At 51.7% G+C, this 20,218-nt stretch overlaps 9 protein-coding genes across 12 annotated transcripts; 5 read left to right on the top strand and 4 right to left on the bottom strand.

Moving 5' to 3' along the window:
* The first annotated feature begins 96 nt into the window (after positions 1–96).
* PV06_08982 (uncharacterized protein) lies at positions 97–2,023 on the top strand. The gene is made up of 2 exons (XM_016410378.1): positions 97–285; positions 347–2,023. Exons 1-2 carry the CDS (start codon positions 203–205, stop codon positions 1,965–1,967), a joined length of 1,704 nt encoding a protein of 567 aa, XP_016259400.1. The 5' UTR covers positions 97–202; the 3' UTR covers positions 1,968–2,023.
* On the bottom strand, positions 2,018–5,593 carry PV06_08981. Of its 4 annotated transcripts, none has more exons than XM_016410375.1 (3): positions 4,755–5,593; positions 3,017–4,673; positions 2,018–2,938 (listed from the first exon to the last, which is right to left on the bottom strand). In XM_016410375.1, the coding sequence occupies exons 2-3, from the start codon at positions 4,280–4,282 to the stop codon at positions 2,843–2,845; spliced, it is 1,362 nt and encodes a 453-aa protein (XP_016259397.1). In that variant the 5' UTR covers positions 4,283–4,673; positions 4,755–5,593; the 3' UTR covers positions 2,018–2,842. The 4 variants fall into 4 exon arrangements, with proteins under 4 accessions (XP_016259397.1, XP_016259396.1, XP_016259399.1 ...); XM_016410374.1 differs by having other exon boundaries at positions 2,018–4,524; positions 4,657–4,673; XM_016410377.1 differs by having other exon boundaries at positions 2,018–4,524; positions 4,657–5,593.
* Positions 5,594–6,325: 732 nt separating this feature from the next.
* On the bottom strand, positions 6,326–7,141 carry PV06_08980 (uncharacterized protein; the record flags this gene model as incomplete). The annotated part of the gene is made up of 2 exons (XM_016410373.1): positions 6,326–6,959; positions 7,041–7,141. The coding sequence occupies 2 exons, from the start codon at positions 7,139–7,141 to the stop codon at positions 6,326–6,328; spliced, it is 735 nt and encodes a 244-aa protein (XP_016259395.1).
* A 268-nt stretch (positions 7,142–7,409) lies between these two features.
* On the top strand, positions 7,410–9,728 carry PV06_08979 (uncharacterized protein; the record flags this gene model as incomplete). The annotated part of the gene is made up of 1 exon (XM_016410372.1): positions 7,410–9,728. The coding sequence occupies one exon, from the start codon at positions 7,410–7,412 to the stop codon at positions 8,778–8,780; it is 1,371 nt and encodes a 456-aa protein (XP_016259394.1). The 3' UTR covers positions 8,781–9,728.
* PV06_08978 (uncharacterized protein) lies at positions 8,794–9,888 on the bottom strand (the record flags this gene model as incomplete). The annotated part of the gene is made up of 3 exons (XM_016410371.1): positions 8,794–8,955; positions 9,000–9,230; positions 9,280–9,888. 3 exons carry the CDS (start codon positions 9,886–9,888, stop codon positions 8,794–8,796), a joined length of 1,002 nt encoding a protein of 333 aa, XP_016259393.1.
* Positions 9,889–10,144: 256 nt separating this feature from the next.
* PV06_08977 (uncharacterized protein) lies at positions 10,145–11,200 on the top strand (the record flags this gene model as incomplete). The annotated part of the gene is made up of 2 exons (XM_016410370.1): positions 10,145–10,260; positions 10,312–11,200. 2 exons carry the CDS (start codon positions 10,145–10,147, stop codon positions 11,198–11,200), a joined length of 1,005 nt encoding a protein of 334 aa, XP_016259392.1.
* A 585-nt stretch (positions 11,201–11,785) lies between these two features.
* Positions 11,786–12,886, top strand: PV06_08976 (uncharacterized protein; the record flags this gene model as incomplete). The annotated part of the gene is made up of 1 exon (XM_016410369.1): positions 11,786–12,886. The coding sequence occupies one exon, from the start codon at positions 11,786–11,788 to the stop codon at positions 12,884–12,886; it is 1,101 nt and encodes a 366-aa protein (XP_016259391.1).
* A 783-nt stretch (positions 12,887–13,669) lies between these two features.
* Positions 13,670–15,872, top strand: PV06_08975 (uncharacterized protein). Its single transcript, XM_016410368.1, has one exon. It carries the CDS (start codon positions 13,950–13,952, stop codon positions 15,753–15,755), a length of 1,806 nt encoding a protein of 601 aa, XP_016259390.1. The 5' UTR covers positions 13,670–13,949; the 3' UTR covers positions 15,756–15,872.
* Positions 15,873–16,099: 227 nt separating this feature from the next.
* On the bottom strand, positions 16,100–19,753 carry PV06_08974 (uncharacterized protein; the record flags this gene model as incomplete). Its single annotated transcript, XM_016410367.1, has 6 exons — positions 16,100–16,149; positions 16,194–17,247; positions 17,297–17,318; positions 17,386–19,137; positions 19,192–19,408; positions 19,456–19,753. The coding sequence occupies 6 exons, from the start codon at positions 19,751–19,753 to the stop codon at positions 16,100–16,102; spliced, it is 3,393 nt and encodes a 1,130-aa protein (XP_016259389.1).
* Positions 19,754–20,218: the final 465 nt, after the last annotated feature.

The raw sequence follows: 20,218 nt of genomic DNA, 5'->3' as shown, positions 1-20,218 counted from the left end.
CACAGCATCAGCGGAACTGGCGGCATTTACTATGTAAAAACAGACGGAGAAATAAATACGCATCAATTTCCTTCACCACACACAAAAAAAACCACCTGTCACGTCAACATTCATATTGATATGAGTGTAACCCACACAGTCCTTGGTACAACCTGAGAAGTGTCTCGTTTCTTTTCCTTTCTCTTTCCGTCATGCTATATCCATGTTCACCGAGACTGTTGCGTTGGTCGGCATTGGCTGGTACATCTTCATAGCCTGTGTCTGCGCAATCGGTTACATCAACCTGTAAAGCCCTCTCTTCCTCGCAATACAATGCCCACGGCTCTCCCTAATGCATCGTTTCTAGATTCATACACTACCGAAAAGTCCCTGCGCGCGCCGCCGTTCTATCAAATAACGAAACAGGCATCCCGCATGTTACTGTCATTCGACCTTGCAAGGGCCTTGAGCCGTACCTCTACGAATGCCTCGCTTCGACCTTTCTCCAGGACTACCCTCCCGACAAGATAACAGTGTACTTGTGCGTTTCGTCGCGCTCGGACAGCGCCTACCCGAGCCTTGAAAAAGTGGTGAACGACTACCCCGACCACGATGCCAGGATCTTCATCGAAGAGGAGGACGATGACACCGCGGGGCCTGACAGTCCCAGAGCCTACCTTGGCCCAAATCCCAAGATCAGGAACATGAGCAGGGCCTATCGTGAAGCCAAGGGCGACTTGATCTGGATCGTCGACTGCAATGTCTGGGTCGGGCGTGGGATCTGCGCTCGCATGGTCGACCGGCTTTGCGGCTTCACTCACGCAGGGCTGCCTCCGGCGACACCGTACAAACTGGTCCACCACCTCCCCATATCCGTGGACGTGGACACATACTCGCAAGGTCGACCGCGAACAGACTCCTCGTCGTACGACGAAACACCCACGACGCCCTTGCTCGCCGACACAGGCGGCCAGCCCAACGGCACGCTCAAGCACCTCAATCGCTACGGAGGACGTCTGGAAGAACTATTTCTCTCGTCGTCGCACGCAAAGATGTACGTGGCAATCAACATGGTCGCCGTCGCACCCTGCATCGTAGGAAAATCAAACATGTTCCGCCGTTCGCATCTCGACCACCTGACCTCCGAGCGCGCAAAGGTTGAAGATTCTCCTGGGCCTGCCGGGGGCACCACGCCGGTCCACGCCCGGACAGGGATCGACTACTTTTCCAGCAACATCTGCGAGGACCACCTCATCGGCGACCTCTTGTGGAAATCCAAACTGCCTCGCCTCCCTGGCTTCCCGAGCCGGATGCGCAACCACGGCCTCGTCCTGGGCGATCTGGCCATCCAGCCCATCGCCGGCATGAGCGTGGCCAACTACGTGGCGCGACGTGTTCGCTGGCTCCGAGTTCGCAAGTTCACCGTCCCCGTCGCCACGCTCGTCGAGCCCGGCACCGAAAGTTTCCTGTGTTCCGCCTACGGCGCATTCGGCGTCACGACTCTGCCGTCCACGAGGCCCTTCTTCGGGACGACGTGGACGTGGTTTGTGGTCTGGTGGTTCGTCAGTCTCACTCTCTGGGCCGCGGTCGACTGGACCAACCATCTCCTCTTACACTCTAGACGGACCGTCGACGATGCAGACGACGGTACGAAAGTCCCGGAATTTGTGCGCCACCCCAAAAGTGGTGGTGGCGGTGTGCGGGGGCTGATTCGGGCACGACGTCGTCCGTTCAAGGAGTGGCTTTGCGCATGGCTCGGTCGTGAGGCTTTGGCACTGCCGATCTGGAGCTGGGCGATCTGGGGTGGTGTTAGTGTGACGTGGAGAGATCGTCGGTTCTGGGTCGGGCTGGACATGAAGGTTCATGAGATACATGAGACTGGCAAGACAACGACGACGACAGCTACAACAGCAACAGCACCACTTGGAATGAGCAATGGGCATACGAATGGGAATGGTTATGCGAGTGGGAAGAAACGCACCGAGTAGATGGATGATAGAGTCAGGAGTCTCGGGGTAATCAATCCGTAAAAGCCTGTGAAACAAATATAATGGTTCGTTACGCTTCCTATCATTGAGTCCTTTTATTTGTGAATTGCGACTGTACATACATTTTGCCACCTGAATCGTGACTGTGCGTATGGGATAAATCGCACGTCAATCCATGACCCATTTCGCAGATGACTTCCTCAATCTGCGAACCATTGCGGGAATACCAACAATCAGGTAGTTTGGCTTTCTAGCTTGCCAATAGCAATTCTCCTTCTTGACACCTTGAGTGCATTGAACGGTGTCTCGACAATACAGAGTAAAATATGTCCGTATCGAGGGGTCGGCGGAGGGGCACAAGGCGACCTTTCTCGGGAGGCTGGTGGTGGTGGTGGGAAGTGTCCGCGGGCGCGTGTGCCCTGAAGAACGGCCATTCTGTTCGCTGAGTTCGTTTGTTGGAAGTAGTATTCTGATGGTCCACGTCCAACGTTTGACGGGGTGGACATGTCAGTGTCGTCTGAAAGAGAGGGCAGACATGGTTTTGGTGGGGTTTTTTGTATCCCATGGATGGTGCATTGCTCAGCTCGAGAGTGCAAGATCATGAATGGCGTCGTCTTTCCAACCTCGACGTCTCTCTTCTAGACACATCCATTCCAAGGTTGAACATCCCTCCATGGATCAACCCGAGCGAGCTGGTCCCATTGGATATCTATCTTTAGTGAGGCATATGACATATCCCGCCCGCAGGACTACTGTAGTAGTCGTTGTCGTAGGCAGTACCTCTTTCATGAAGTTCTCTTGGAAAATCTTCGAGACTTCTTTGTAACTTTACGAGTTTTATGTTGTGCTGGTAAGTCACTAGGTTAGGTTCCGTTTCATCTCTCTGGCTTTTGCGAACGACAGCAACACTGTAATTTTCGTGGCTTGACGGCCGCTTGAAACCCATGTAGTTGAACAACGCGCACCACGGGCTAAATTGGCAGTGTTAGCAGTGTCCATTCAAAACAGACCAGAACTCGATCGATAAGTGTGCAAAGGGAGAAACCCACCCATTGCATGTTGACCTCGTGATGACAAGCCGGTTCCGTGATGGTTTTGAGTTCGGCTTCTCCGGCCACAACGTTGTCCAAGACCTTGTAGTACTTTAGAGTCATCGTGCCATCTTTCCAACGATCAACACTGTCGAGCTTGATCCGAACCGTCTTTCCGGGCTTTGCTTGGTTGTTGACGTCTTTGTCGATTTCGGTGGCCGTTTTGGCGATGGCATAGGCGACACAACTGTTCCAATGGCCCTCGACCACTTTCAGGTCTCGGAGCGCCTCCAACGCATTGTGACGGAGATCGCGTGCTCGGCACTCGGTGGCGAGAAAGAACAGGGGTGCGATGAAGCCCACGTGCACCTTAAGGATCAGGTTGTCGCTGTACTTGGGGACCAATTCGGTATATCCGCCGCGAAGGAACGTCCGGAGCTGGGCGAACATTATGCGGAAATCGGCGGCGGCGCGACTGTAGCTCCTGTCGTTCTCGGGAGGGAGGCTCTTGAGTATCAGCAAAGCCATCCGATGATGAGCCAGTAACAAAAGCTGCCAGTCCTTCAGCAAGGGGTCGTCCACTTCGTACGTCACCTTCCACTGGCCGAAGGACGTGGCCCAGTCGGCGACGTACTTGCGCACGCCGGGAGCCATGGAGGTGGACAAGTGGTTGGGTTGGCCGAGCTCAAGAAGAAGAACCCAATAGAGTGCCTGCTGGAGGAATTTGTTCGCCTGGTCTAGGTCTCGAAACACCTTGGGCATCTCCGGCAACGAATATGTCGTCCCTCCTCCTCCATTCGTCCCGGCTTCGACGTTGGACGTCTCGGTCAGCCGGTAATTGGCGCTCTTCATTATGAAACCCTCAATGACGGGTTGTATCAGCTGACGAACCTCCGGTGACAGTTGTGCCTGCTTCTTCTTGCTCTCCTGGATGATCCTCTGGCCGGATTTCAGATGTGTCAGCCCGGCGGCGGAAGCGCCCATGAGAAAGTCACAGTGGGCAAACAGGACGCAGGCCACCAGGATGATTTCGAGTGGGAGCTTGCCGTGGTTTTGATTGATCTCGGTGATGGCTTTGGTATAGTGCAGCGTGAACGAGTGGTTCTGCCACGGCGTACGTTTGGTAAACTCGAGCCATTCATGGAGGCTGCTAATGGCTGCTAAGCTATGACGGATACACTCGTTGGCCTCACTCGCCTGAATCACCAATCTGTTCCAAAACGTCCAAGCTTGCGTGTTGATCTGGGCCACCATGTTTTTGTCGTCAATGATTGAATCCATCATTTCGGCGAAGTAGGATGCGATTCGTGGCGCGGTACACTCGAGGAAATATTGACTGGGTCGATTGAAGTCAGAATCCTCGAAGAAGTGTATCGAAGTTGCATTGCTGAAGCTTTGACCGACTTCATGGCTAGTTGCAGCTTCGTTGGATTGAAAGTCAAGAGCCCACGTCTTGGCCTGAGTATATCCTTCGCAGAAACGGCCGGCTTTGGCACAGCGTTGGCATCGAGGATGACCTTCATCGCCTGTTCATGGTAAGTACAGCTCTTGGGAAACGTGTTTCAGGGTGTATGAGAGGGAAGCGATGGTGCTTTCGTTCAGCAATTCGACTGACTCGTGAGAGGCATTGCGCATGTACATGGGCATGTTGGACCTACATTTGACTCTTCGACGCCTATTGCAATCCAATTAGCTTAGGCACCCAACGAAACACTCAGGTGCCAAAAGAGTGGCAAGTATGATGCGCACGGCGTACCTGCAGGTGAGACAGCCGGTTCTAACCTTGTTGTGAGTGCGTTTTATTCTTGTGGGTGATTTGTCTCTAGATTTATCAGTGGTAGACTTCTGCGAAATAGTGGACGAAGGTGTCGTGCTCTCTGTGCGTCCTCTTATCTGTGTTGAGGTCGGCTGGGCCTTGGTGCCTGTATCGGCCACCACAAGGGCTTGACGGACCATGATGGTAAGTCTTGCCGGGGCATCGAACTCGCGTAAAGGACTATCGTGCTGGGATCAGACGTGAAGAGAGTGCTGATGACTGTTCTCACAGTCAAAACTTTACGCGGCTTGGTTGGCAAAGTATTGATGGAATTGGCTCGCTGAGCGGAAACGATGAACCCATGAGACCGGCAGAGGCATCAGCAGGATATTGATCTGATCGAAAGGCTCGAAGAGGAAGATTAACAGCCGAGATGAATGGTAGTTCGGACTCAATCGGCCCTGTAACACACGTGGTGGAGACGCCGTTCAGCCGCGTCTTTCAGCTTCAGCCCTCTGTCTGGGAATTGTGTTTCCGCTGACCAAAGATGGTTCGATCCATCCGTGTCTGCCGCTGAGCAATGTGTAACCACCCGGACACACCAGCTGCAGGCCTTGGACTCGAAAAACCAAGCGTAAAAGACTCCGGGTACCTGAATGGAGCGGGCTTATGCCTGGTGAGTGATAAAGGCAGCAGGAGCCTTTGGGATGGCCTGAAGGAAGCGAAAGGAATCTTCTCAAAAGTTTGCGACCAGGGATGCAACAAATAAAGACAGACAAAGATAAATTAACTGCCGAAGATGCCTTGGGCGATGGATGTGTAAGAAAAGTGCCTGGGAGGAGCAAAAGGAGTCACTGAAGAGTTATTTCGGCTATGAATTATTGATTAGTTCTCAGCCCTAAATGCATCGCTAAAGTTCGGTCCGCCACGGACGATTCGTATCGATGACAGTACATTGTACAGAGGTTGGCCTGACCTTTATCCATCTACAACATCCGTACTCACACGAGCGAGTCTCAGCGTCTGTAACACCACTCGACGGCCCCCTCGAGACTGACCCAAAGACCACCACAGACAGTTCTACCAGCCATCGTCCATCATACCGTGGTCAGCCTTGCAAAGACCCTTCGGTCGTCACAAGTCGCACCAAATCTACAGGCGGTGACGGATCGCAGTATTCCTGGACTCATTGATCCTGGGTGTGACAAGGCTTGGGCCGTATCCCAGCTTGCTGACTGGCTGAGTACACGATGTTCCTACGTATTCCTCTACGATTGGTAGGCAAGATGACGCCCACTGGATAGTGTCCTGCAGTAGTAGCTTGTGGTCACTTGCCTTGTAGGTGAAAAATGATCAGGTCCAGACCGCAATGTCGCGAGAAGGACTTTCAAAGCGACAGTCCTAGGCCGGTGGAGAAAATTGAAGCGCCAAATACCACGAACTGGATATGTTGAAGCCATAGCAAAGCAATCAAGCTGCAATCTGATCGAAGAAATCGCAATGTTCATTTCCCTCCAGCCAGGAACGCCGAAAGGTGCGTAAAGTCTCAAGAGCCACAATTTTCTCAATGTCTAGACAGACCACCAGAGCCACAACAAGCCTTTCAGATATTCCACAATCTCTTCTCCGCCCAATTTACTCTCACCATACAGTCTGTCGACAAAGGTGATGGGGCATTCCTCCACCTTGAGTCCCATGGCTTTTGCTCGGACCATCATCTCCATCTGGAATGTGTATCCTTTGGATTGTGTCCTCTCGATCACCGTCACCAGCGCCTCCTTCCTGTACAGTCTGAAAGAGCCGGTCAAGTCGCTCACGCCAGGGTTGAGGAGAAAGTCGGCGAGAATGTTCGCGCCACAGCTGGTCAGCTTCCGTTTCGCATCCCAGCCATACACCCCCCCAATCAAGCCGGGTCTTGACCGGTATCGCGTTCCTGTGACAATGTCTGCGCCCGTCTGTTTCTGGATTTTGACGAACTCGGGAATGAATTTGGGGTGATGAGAGAAGTCGGCATCCATGATAATGACATAGTTGCCACTGACAAACTGAAGGCCATGAACGTAGGCGGTTCCCAGACCAAGTTTGCCGGCTCGAGGTTTGAGGACAATGTGGTCAGAGCCGAAAGACTTTTGTAGTTGTTTCGCTCGTTCGAGGGTGCCATCTGGGGACGCATCGTCGACAATAATGATCTCCCAGTTCAATTTCCTGTGAAGCAAGAGTGGATAGTTAGATAGGATCTTTCTTTCACATCGTCCTTCCTCAAGGCTCAAATGCGCAGTTACTCACTCTTGGATGAAGACATCCGACAGCATCTGCACCAACACTGGCAGGTTTTGTCGCTCATTGTAGGTCGGCAGAATGACCGAGTATTTGTCCTTGGATGCCATTATGAAGAGACTGTAGAATACCGAGGAACAAAGGAACGAGATGAAGAGCGTAGACCAGAGGGAAACTTCAATCTGGCTGGACTGTGATGAACGCGACAGATTGTCAAAGACCGCGACAAAATCATTAGGGGCTCCGATATTTAGCCGGGAACATGAGCCTCGTCCACCTTCATTGTCAGCGTGTGTCCATTCAGACTGCTTCTATCGTTGTATGGTGGACATGACAATACCCTTCGCCAGGACTCAACAGGAGCGCTCCCCCATCAATATGGCCTCCTCTCACCACAGCCGAAAGCCTTCAAGTCGAGCTGCTCTTCCTCGACGGACAACTAAAGGACCATTAGACGCACCGAGCGACCCTCTCTCTAGTATTGAAACAAGCCCAACATCCCCTGATCCACGGGCAGCATTACAACCTTCAAGCGAGGATGGTCCCAGATCTGAACGATCCTCGACGAACCAAGCATCCCGGACATCAAGTTCTACAGGAATATCCGCAATCGAAGAACGAGACCTTTCTTTCCTGCTTGACGCATCTATCTACCACCCGCTGTCACAACTCGAGGTCCCTGGCCCGTTCAGAAAAGCCTTTCTCCCAGGCCCGACAGCCGACACTGTCGAACGATCAATGGGACAGCTAGATTCTCTTCTCTCCCAATGCGATTTTCTACGTGCTGCGCAATTAGCCGGCTCGATTCTCACTTCGGGGACCATACGACCGACGGACATCAAGACAGTCTTCAGGCTACTCGCTATTCGTTATTCTTGCCTCGAGCTCTCTGGGAACCTTCTGCTCGCGGCGCAGGAAGCGAAGGCTCTCGAAGATCTGAGCTCGGCATTCTACTATGATGACCCGAATCCTGAGGAACCCGCGAGCGAAGACATCGATCTGCCACGCAAGGTGCCACATCACATTATGCCCTTCTCTCTCAGACTCCAGGCCTTGCGACTCCAAAGTATTGGCTTTTCTGACCCACGTCGAGGCGTGACGACGCTCTATGATCTAGCTTTCGAATGTAGAGAACATCTATCAACGCCAGGAATTTCTGTGGAAGATCACTCAATCTGGACTGAGAGGCTGCAGGAAATGTCCATCCGGGTCGTCAATGCCTTGATCGAGATGGGTGAGCTAGATTGTGCTGCTCGCACCTTGGCGACCATGAAGCCTTCAGACGACAAATCTACAGCTCTTTGGACGTCACGAATGGTCTTGCTCCGGATCAAAATGGGCGACTTTCAACGGGCACATGACTTGGTCGAATCCACCACCTTGGCGACTCATGATAAGCTCGCCCTCAGATCCTTACTTGCCATTGCGGAAGGGCGATACGATGAAGCTTCTCAGGCGTTTTCAGAGTGTGAAGAAGGGACAGATCCTGCTTTGAAAGCTCTCATCAAACAGAACCTAGCCGTTGCCCTTCTTTACAACGGCGAAGTGTCGAAATCGAAGAAAATCTTGGAGGAATTGATTGATAATGGCTACTCTTTTCAGACTTTGACCATCAACCTTGCCACGATATACGACTTGAGTTCAGACACTTCCCGAGATCTTAAACTGTCTATGATATCCAAGATCGCTAGCGAACAGAAAACGACTGGTCAACTCCGATCGTTCTTGAATGCTGATTTCAAGTTATGATCCAAGTGACTGATCAGATGCATATGGACCCCATTTTCCCATGTCGATAATCAAAGGCTTTCAACAGTCCCCTTAGGTGTGACATTGCTGCCAGGACAATGAGGATGTGAAAGATCTGGTGGGAGCTCCCCAACGTATCGAATTTGCCAGGATACCATGATTCCGGAATGCGGGCCTATGGAGGTCAGAAAGAGCACACGACGAGAGTGTCCAACTTACGGCATAGAGAGCAGCGCCCGCGATGTACAACACTCCCTGCAGTACTAGCCAAGATAAGCCAATCTGCTTCTCCATTGCTTCCATACCGAAGGTCAGAAGACCATCTAGTACGGGGAACACCGCAGACACTCCCATGCCGACGAACATCAACGCCCGATATGGTCGCCACGCCGGCGTTCGAAACTTTGGGAGCACCGATGTTGCTGTGCATGCAATGCCTAAGGAGCAGATCTGCCTATGGTTAAAATTGACTTATTCCAGAAGATGATGTCTGGCTCACCATAGTCCAGTACACCAGCTGTCTATCAGGATTGCACCAGAAACCATAGTAGACACTTGGGATGAAGGAGCCGGCTACCAGTAGAGAAATGCCTGCATAGTCCAACTGATTCCACATCCGAGCTACTGCTGGCGAATGATTGGAGACAGTATGGTAGGTGGCGCTCATTCCAAGACAGAAAGCTGCGCCGATAAAGAAGCATCCCAACGCAATGACATCCGCCGCAGACGCTTGTTCGTATCGGGGTTCGAGGATCTTGTACAAGATGACGCCGACGGGAAGGGCGAGGGCACCAGGGATCAGATGTGACCAGATGTTCACGCTCTCATTGTGCCAGTGAAATATACTTTGCCATGACCTCGCATAGCTGTAGGATGCTCGTCGATAGCTGGCGTGTATGTGATGATTGTCTTGTTGCCAATGCGGTAGATCTTTCCAGTGGACCAAAGACCACCACATGTCAGGACTTTGATGGGTAGGAGAAGGTGTATCCTCTTGACCACCCACCACGTGCATCGAGTGCTCGTTATCTAGCATGTTTAGCTCCGAATTATGAGACCGATATAGTGAATCACTTGAAAAGACAAATTCATCAGAGAAATTGCTCATATTTATCCTGATAAATTGTTGAGTGATGGGAAAATAAATGGCGCCAATTGCTCCGTCAAATCCGAGGTCCACAAAACACCGGATTCGGACCACGCCACATCGCGACTTCTTCTCTACAACCATCACATTGTCCTCTGTGCAACCACCAAACATATTCCCAAGACCGGTCGCCGAATTACATTAGTTGTCTGACGATGGCTGACAAGTTGTTGCCTCCTTCATTGAAGACGCGGAATCGCTAACGTCCCTGCGAGCAATGGCTCTACGTCCGCCACATTTGGGGCGAAAGTCCTCGACGCCATGGGATAGATTGAGGCCTGTCAAGCAGGACCCTCTGGAGAGCATGGGATTTGTCTCGAAAGGCGACACCCGGTGAGCGAGGATAGATGCCACAATTACTGATGGTTGTTCTAATTCTCATAGTCTCCTCGAGACGAAAGCGCAAGAAAACTTCTACAACAAGATCGTCGCTCGGTATATGCAATTCTGTACAAATCACTCCAAGGACCTTGACAACGCGTTCGCTTCTTTGTCACTTGAAGACGACGGGTCTGCCTCGTCAGCACCGACCGGGTATTCTTCAATCGGCCGTGGTCACCGGCCCCTTGTCTCGGCACATCCAGATGCAGAGCTACTCCCTAGCGCCCAACAACACAATAGCCCGACGCCGTCGCCCTCTGGAGAACTTTCTACTATCTTACTGGCGTTGCGTAAATTGCGGGAAGGACTCCTCGCTACTTCTACGTCGGCTCCATCCCCCGTATTCTCACAACGAGTCCATGTCTTCAATATCAGAACTGCAATTCTCGCCTTCCACCCGCCGGGGTACCATCCATCGCTATTGCACCTTCTGTTCGTGTTACACTCACCTACGCATCCACTCCCCAAGTCGGAACTGGTCGAGATGACCACGTATCTTATTCTTGACACAGCAATTCGCCAACATGATCTTGGTCAAGCATTTGCGCTTAGATACAATAGCAGAGTCAAATTTGGCTTCAAGAGCCGAGTAGTTGACAGCATTCTACGGGCCGTCGTGATGGGGGACTGGGTCACGTTTTGGCGTGTGCGACAGACGGTGGATGGCTACGTCCGGGCGATCTTGCACTGGCACATTGAGACACAACGCAAGTTGGCATTGAAGGCCATCGGGCGTACTTACCTTGGCTGCGACATCAGATACATTTTGCAGAGTGCCAGTGGAGGCGAACTTAGCTGGGAAGATCTGGTCAGAATTGAAGATGTAGGCTGGGAACGCGATGGTGATAAGGCTGTGATTCGCAAGCCCAAGGCTAGAGTCGCAGCTAGTTGATGACGCAAGAACTAAGCGAGGGCTTGATAGCATTGCGGAGCATCATGAGACAGATCTTCAGCATCCTAGGGTTTCGGAGGTAGGGTTTTTTACATCAAAGGTCTGGAACATGCATCGTGGCTTCAAAAGGTCAATGCATCCAGACGCAGTGTTTCGAAAGTGGCGCCGGACGCATTGTCAAAAAGTGCCAGCCACCTTGTGGCGTCTCCAGCCTCGCGCCCGCTGAGCCAATCACATGTTCCCATTTGGGTCTTGGCATTGTTTTGACTCCAACTGCGCTCTTCCAGCCTCGCGCATTTCCCTCTTTACAACACCAGAAACACCTCGACAGCTGCAAACCAGCGCAGTTTTGTCGCACATGCTCGACGCATGTATATCCATGCACAAGGATCATGGCCAGCCTCTGCTTTTCCTCACAATATGGGTAGGTACATGTGAGACAATTTCTCTCGCCATCTTTCCATTCTTCTTCATCCATCCTATCCAAACCAACAAACCAAAACACAAGACCAATTTCTTAGTCCTACCAAATACAATCGTTGAGAGACATTTCACATTGAGGATACAGACCTCAGGTCGTTCAATATGACTTCCAGACCAATTTTTTCTTCTATTTCCCTCGCTTCGCTGTTGATTGCTGCCCATGCCCTTCCTTTGTACCCAAACGCGATCGAGCGAAGAGATCCAGCCTCATATTCAGTTGTTGCAGTTGACGGTGGTAGCACAGGAGGAGACGCCGCAACAGCGACGACAGTCACTGACGCTGTCACGCACACACAGACTGTGATGGCGACACAACTGTCGACCATTGTGGTCACCGAATCCGAAACACCATCCACCATCATATTGACCGTCACCGCCCCTTCTCCAACCACAATTACCGAATACCCTCCACCATCAACCGAAATAGTATCTGTGACAGCCACACTTACCGAAGAAGCGCCAGTGCCCGTCGTGCCTATCTCTACCGCCTCAAGTACGTCAAGTACGTCGAGTTTACCAAGCTCGTCGACTACCCCGAGGACGTGGGCCACTACGACGGAAACTTCATCACAAGCCACCGTCACTGTGACACAGTCGACTTCAAAGGCTTCGGTAAAAACATATGATGATGGAATGTGGCATACTTGGTACTTTTACACGGAGACATCAGCTAGCTCTCAACCTAGCTCAACTGCTTCTTCGACTTCCGAATGGATGCCACAGTGGACTCCAGCTAGCAGTTGGACCACGTCTACAACAACGCAGACCACGTGGGGACCGTGGACAACTTCTCAGAACGGCTTTTGGACTCCTTCACCTAGCGTCGAAGCCACTTGGACTTCTTCTGCCGCGGAGGACAGCTGGACTCCTTTACCAACATCTGAGACGATGTCGATCAGCTACCCTAGTTCGGGAATGGCACCGACTCCTTCCCCGACGACTACAGAGTGGACTTGGACTCCTCCCTCAACCACCACCACTACCGAAAGCGTGCTTTATACCTCCTCGACGACCGAGAGCAGCTCCGCGGTTGCAACGCAGGGATCTAGTACTACTGTGGCTCCTCTACCTACCATTTCGTCCAATTCCGAGCCTACTCCCGCTTCCTCAACCCACGATTCTCTATCAGCGGCTCTTTCGTCATTCAGCTCGCTGACACCAACGGGGACGATGGGGTTCTTTGGAACTCCAACCGGTGTTTGAAATTAAACAACAAAACATCCAGTAACGAGAGAGTTCGGATCTCATTTGCACACAATCATCTTGTATATTATACACCACAGCACATTTTTATGCGATTTTTTATTTCAAAACTTTCAGCATGTCGACTATCACACGAGAAAAAGGACGGCAACGGAAAAGCGAGGGCGCATGGTATATTTATATGGGATGGATCTGACAACATGATGATGTAATATATAGGTAATATCACGGAGACTCATTGAGAATATTTTAGCGTTGGCGTTGGATGGTTTTGTTTGTCTTGCTGCACAAACACACAACTTATGAATAACTCCATAGATGAGTCGAGAATGAATATGAACACTCTGTACAGAGTAATGTGACAAGTATCAATGCGTATCAATGAATATACGCAGCATTCACCGTCTCCATGTCTGTATTTCAACATCTACTACCGAGTACTCCGTACGGAGCGTTGTCATCCATAATCTCGCAGTTGTTTCTGCTCTTCCTGATGCACTGTATTGCTTCGGATCATACGTTGATTGGTGGGTTTTTGTTCTCTCACGGGCCCGAACACACTCCCCCCCTCTTAATGACCCGAAAGCCTTGTTTTTGCTCTCTCCCATCACCGAAAATTACCTTACCTCGCCTTTTAGGTATCTTCCCATACGGAGCAGGACAGGTCCACCCTCATCCATTCATGACTATCACTCGTTCAAAACCCATGACGGCCTCCCTTCACTGGCTAATCAACTAACCTGAAAAAAAGCCAAAATATTCGAATCTCGTCCGACCCGAAGAGCATTTCGGGTGCAACAGAACTGTTGTATTCTCGCACATACCAGTGACAATGGGCCCGAAATTGGTAACAGGTAAGGGTAAGAGGTGTAGTGATGATGCTGGTGGCGCACATGTCAACATTGATCCCATTTACCGTTGATGAAGTATATAAGTAGTCTGTGATGTTCTTCTACATAGTCTCTCCAGAACCATGATACATGCTCTTCAAATCAGATCGATGGCTCCTCTACAAAACTAAAGAATCAGATATCTCATACCCCTTGTCGTTGCAAGAACAAGCATGTCTACCCTACACGAGGAAGAATCTCGTTCTCCATCGACACATGTCGATACCACCTCCTCCACCGACACCGACGCCAGACCCGGATCGAGGCAACACCCTCCTAACCATGTTGACCTCGCTGGCACCAACGCCGACTTGGATGGACAAACTGGGAGTGTTGCCGGATCGGACCCGGACTCCAAAGAAGAATCAGAAGAACCAGAAGAATCAGACGAATATCCATCCTTCACCAAAACAATGGTCATCATGGCATGTATCATGACCACCACCTTTCTCAACGCCTTGGACAAACTGATAGTCGGCGTGGCCATTCCCAAAATCACCGACGAATTCGATTCTCTGGGCGACGTGGGCTGGTACGGATCGGCGTACCTGCTGACGACGTGCGCGTTCAACCTCAGCCTCGGCCGACTGTACACCTTTTACGACCCGAAATGGATGTACCTCTTGTCGCTCGTGATCTTCGAGGTCGGATCCGCCATCTCCGGCGCGGCAGGCGGTTCGTCGGCCTTCATCGTCGGCCGGGCCGTCGCGGGGGTGGGCAACGCAGGTCTGTTCCAGGGGGCCATCACCATTTTCGTCTACATCGTCCCCCTCCCCAAGAGGCCCCAGTACATGGGGTTCTTCGCGTCGGTCTTCGCCGTCGCGAGCGCCGTGGGACCCTTGCTGGGCGGCGCCTTCACCGACGGGCCCGGGTGGAGGTGGTGTTTCTACATCAACCTACCCTTTGGCGGGGTGGTGTTGGTCGCGTTGGCTTATTTTCTCCGGATCCCTGCGAAGATGATGGGACGAAACCCAACGACCACGTGGCGTCAAAAGGTCGCGAGACTAGATCCGATCGGCACGGCGTGTTTCTTGCCGTGTGTCGTCTGTCTACTTTTGGCCCTGCAGTGGGGTGGCGTGACCTACCGATGGTCAGACGCACGCATCGTCGTCTTGCTGACCTTGTCGGGAGTGCTGGCCGCGGTTTTTGTGCTCGTCCAGGCGTGGAAACAGGAAAATGCACTCGTGCCACCTCGGATCTTTCTTCAAAGGAGCATCTTCGCGGGAATCATCTTCTCGTTCAGCAACGGCGGGGCGATGCAGACCCTCCTCTACTTCCTGCCGATCTGGTTTCAGGCGATCAAGGGTGTATCGGCCATCAAGTCGGGCATCATGGTCTTACCCATCATGTTGTCCATGGTCGTCACCGGCATGGTGGCCGGGGTGGTGACCAAGAAAATCGGATACTACGCCCAGTGGTTGTACGTGTCGACCTTGTTTGCTTCGGTCGGGGCAGGGTTGATCACCACCTTCACCCCCTCCACGGGCCACCCCGAGTGGATCGGCTACCAGGTTCTTTTCGGCATGGGCATGGGCTTCGGCATGCAGCAGGCGTCCCTGGCGGCCCAGACGGTCCTGTCGAGGCGCGACGTGGCGACGGGGGCGGCCCTGATGATGTTCAGTCAGACACTCAGCGGGTCGATTTTTGTCAGCGTGAGCAACAACCTCTTCGACAACACCTTGACCCAAAAATTGGCCGGCGTCCCGGGCATCGAGGTCGGCACGATAGCCAAAGTCGGCGCCACCGAGTTGAGGGCCATGGTGCCAACCCAGTCCTTACCGCGGGTGTTTGTCGCGTACAACGCCGCGTTGCGCACCACCTTTTACACGGCCACGGCTTTGGCATGTGTCGGGATCGTCGGAGCGGTGCTCATGGAGTGGGTCAGTGTCAAGAAGGATGAGAAGAGGAGGAGTAGTGAGTCTGTGGCGGAGAAAGGTAAGAGTGGGAAAGACATTGAAGCTATAGACAGTCAAGTTTAGATGACTCGAGGTTGAAAAATGGGCGCCATGGTTTGTTCAGCATGCCTCGATGAGGTTTTCATACTATCGTATATTGGATCATTGTAATTGTAATTATCAAGAAAGTATTATATGTTGATATACCGCCAACTTGAGACCTCGACACACAAGTGACTGACATTAACTTTCAACACTATTGGTGGCAATGAAAGAACAAACCATGGAATAAGGTCCGTGCAGCCAAGTGCATGTACATGATGAGCCAGGAAAAGAAGCCGGGTCAGCATGCGTCCTCCCTTTCCTCAACCGCGAGAGACGAATAAGACTCCCCGCTTGACCCTGATCTCTTCGCATTCCTCCGTTTTCTACTGAGCCACCTCACATATCTCGCGTCCCGTCTTATCCCTGTATACCACTGGGACGGCTGTAGAGGTCCCACGTCGATTGCCGAGAACGAACAATGACCCTCCGGGCTGAGACCAGGCTTGTTGTCGTTTGTAGGGTTCGACGTCAGGCTCGAGGTATTCAGGTCAGACGCGGTCTCCGTAACCGAGACATCGCCGGCCGAGAGTCGTGTGTGATGACCACCAGATCCTACGGGCTTCCTCCGGATGGTGAACGTGGTGGGCTTGGGGGCCGGACGAATATCCAGGTCAGAGTCATTGCCGTTGGCGTTGTTGTTGAGCCCCCCTTGGGCTGGTCGGGGCTGGATGAATTCCTCTTCACTCACAATCACCTTGTCACTCGGGCTCATCATGGTCAATCCTCGCCCTGTGTCGTTTCCGGTCAAGCTGGCAGCTCCAGAATAGGCGGAACCTCGTACGACACCCCACATCAGAGGCTTCTTGCTGATGTTTTGTCCTTGCTCGCATGGCAAAGGGTGGCAAGCGACGGAGACCACGAGCGAGTTGGTCCCCGGGCCCGGCATTTGGAGCGGGACCATGGGTAACTTGTGTTCAAAAGAACCCATCTTCCGCTTGCTGGGTCGATAGCATCGGAAGCAGAAGAAAATGTTGAGGAGGTAATGCTGGACGTACGTGCTCAGATCTCGGACGTGCAGGAGTCGAACATGGACGACGAGGGAGCACATGACGTTGATGACGTGGATGGCAAGGAAGGGAAACAACACAATGAGTGCGATGATCGTGGCGTTGACTTTCCAATTCCGGTCTTCGTCGCTACCAAACCGCATGAGGAACGCCGGCGAAAGATAGTCGTCCGGATCTTGAGGTTGCAGCGGGTTGATCCACTGTGGAATGACAAGCTGAGAGACGATGAAGGCGTATAGCGTTTGGCATAGTGTCATGACCGCATACACGACAAAGTTCATATTGCCGAAAAAGTATGGATCGCGCTGTGCTGAATTGATATCAGGTGAAGTGACGCGCAGTCCCTGGAAGCCAGTTGCAAAGCCGGCGAACTCTTGTAATGAGTTTCTTTCGGTCAGGATACGGTTGTCCATGTATCCTCTGAATGTGGCGAAGAGCTGAGGAGCGTTGACTACAATCGTAGGCTAAAATCGGTCAGTTACAGGGCATGTCGAAAAAGGAAGTCTAACATACCCATATCATCCAGCGAAGGTCACTGTTGGACAATCGTCAGCCATGTCAATGCATCGTCATATATACTTGAAGACGAAGGAGTGGCTTACACATCATCGTTCGGATAGACGATCCAAACCTTTTGCAAGGCAATATACGTGAATATCGCTCCACAAACGCCGAGTGTCAAGAGGTACAGGCTGAACCACGTCAAGCGTTCGTGTGAATGCATGGTGCTGGAGTAATTGATGATGTCCCATTTTGGAACACTGGACAAACGGCAATCGTCCTTCTCAGGCCACACCATTCTCCATTGTTTCTCGAGGAAGTCGAACACTTTCCCGTACCGTTTTGGCTTTCTTGTCGATGACGTGTTGTCACTTTGGGGATAGGTCTGCAGTGGTCCAGTCACCTTCCATCCTTTTTTCTCATCCCACTCAATAGATGATCCCTTGGTAGTGGAGTCTTCGTTCTCGAGGAACTCTGCCATGGCATCTCCAACGGTGGTTATTGGACACGAATGGACGACAAAGTATGTCACAAGCAGTAGAATCAACTTGATTACCAGACAGATCATCACAACCACAAAGAAGAAGACATTGTAACCCAAACGACATTCTGAGCCTCGATTCCTCAGAAGACAGCCAAGTGCAACTGGGGTTTGTTGAGGCTGATAGTCTTCGATCAGAGGGTAGCTGGACGGGCAAAGCCGCCCAGTGGGGTGGAAACTACCACTCGCGCTTCCGGCTCCTGGCCCATTGAACTGCTCATGGCCCATCAAACCGAAGATGAGGGGAGTCGACAGAGGTTTCTCGTATTGAATCAGCTCGTCAGCAGTTTCACGTACCCAGGCTTCTGGGCAGACCACAGAGACGCCCGTTGTGTTGTAAGACAGATAGGTGAGACCCAGTACATAGTTTTCCTCGGGTGTGTAGTTTGCAACCACAATCAAGGATCCTGCATAGGGCCGGTACCGAGCTCCAAAGCGACCTATACAATCATCAAGATCTAGCTTCTGCCAGTCCGAAGATAATACCGTGACACTGTCCCAATCGAGTGATGATGTCGAATTGAAAGTCGTACTGACACCGACGCTTGCCCACAAGGATGATAAATCTCTCTCCAGTCCGTTCAAGCCACTCCACTGTGAAGAATCTGTGGCGTCCAGGCTAGAATTGCTTGTCCAGGCCAAGTAAGGTGACATCGAATATGCTGTCTTCCACCAGTCGTTATCGAAGGAAGACTTCAGGATATCGACCCCTTCCAGACTGACGTGACCGTCGTCGTCGCGCTTCAAGGCACTCGGTGTCGTATCCATGCTGTTAGACTCACCTTTGATATGATCTCTTCGTACTGTTCTTCGCGTGATCTGATCATCAATGCAGTAAGCTTCACAGGCCAGAAATTTGCAATCGTCGCCGTCTACGGTCACTCCAGAGTTCCACTCTTTCAAATCACTGGTCCTAAACTCAATATGTAACATTTGTGAGACATTACCCGCGAAATCAGCGCAACCCATCGCTGGCTTCATTTTAGGGACAACAGCGCGGAGCCAGCAAGTCGAGTAAGAGTTGTCCTTGATCCCTTGAGGTACCTCCACATATAGGGGAAGAGGTAACGAAGTCGGACATCTACTGTCTGATGGTATAGTCGATGTTGCACTCGGGGCGAAGGTAGTGGCAGTGGCCGTTTGTTGAAGAACTGTAGTTGCAGCCGACCCGCTACTACTAGTGGCCAGTTGATTCGCAATATCAGTGATAAACGGATCCGTGGTGACTCTGTGCTTGTCAAAAAAAGCCTGCGACAAAGTGACTTGGTAAGATTCCGATGCAGGGATGGACAGAATGATTATGCTGTTGTATCTGCGGCAGTGATTAGCTCGACAGGTCTTTTTTGTTCAGTCTGAAGTTGCTCACAGTAGGTGGAAGGGTAAACACATGAACATCAAAAGAACCCATAAGCTTCTTCTCTTCCAATCCATCCAGCGTGACCTGACATTATGGAACGACTGGACTCCAATTTCCATATATTCGTGTGCAGAGTGGCAGGCATCGAGTTGTTTTCGATTCGGTGCAGATAGGGCTTGGAGGGTATGACTGCTAAAAATTGAGATCAAAGCTGCGATAGCATTGACTATTGGCATGTTAAGTGATGATCTCAATGTATGAAGAGCAGCTTACCGACAAAGGACCATCCAAAACGTTGATGTTTGAGTTGATCACAGTCTGTGACTCTGCTAAAGACCTCAAAGCCATACTGGCCCCAAAAATCAGTGTTTTCGGGCTTTCTGGGTTCCGCCCAGGTGAAGAAAATCAAGTGCGTAATGAAGATGGTGGCAGTCATCACAATGTCCAAGAACATTCCATACTTGTGGTCTGGAACTATTCGACGGAACCAGCTCGGCGATTTGGCTAGCAGCTCTTCAGAAGCCTTTTCATTGCGAACGGGCAGACGCTCCTCCACGAGGGAGCCTGACATTGTGTCTGAGACTGGACGCTCCATCAGGCTGAAGACGAAGGTTGGGCGTGCGCCTCACCACAGTCTTGGGAATGCTGGCATATATGAATATCCACACCCGCGTGAATATTCACCTAATAAGGACGGGCTTTTCCTGTCCACTTGAGAGGAGAGGACGAATAGTCCAGAATGGTATCTCGAGTGAAAGTTCCCAGTCCAGCAGAAATGGGAGTGGGATCAACAGCAAGGGTAAATTAGGTCAAGGAAGGGTACTTCGAAGGGTCTGGCCAACGCAGCATAGCTTCACTAGACTAGCGAAAGTCATTGTCATGCGGCTCAATTCATGCGCTGTGAGCTCCTCAGAAACACACTATCTTGTTTAGTCAGTTCAACACGGCCAGCAACCTAGCTTGAATTCGAGCCTTGACGGGGTATCGCAGGGCTAGTCGCGAATGGTAACGGAAGTGACTCGGAAGTTCGAAGTAA

The sequence above is a fragment of the Exophiala oligosperma genome (assembly GCF_000835515.1).
Source record: "Exophiala oligosperma strain CBS 72588 unplaced genomic scaffold supercont1.9, whole genome shotgun sequence".
Lineage (NCBI taxonomy): Eukaryota > Fungi > Ascomycota > Eurotiomycetes > Chaetothyriales > Herpotrichiellaceae > Exophiala > Exophiala oligosperma.
The sequence above is the reverse complement of the archived record's forward strand: the minus strand, read 5'-3'. Positions and strand labels throughout refer to the sequence as shown.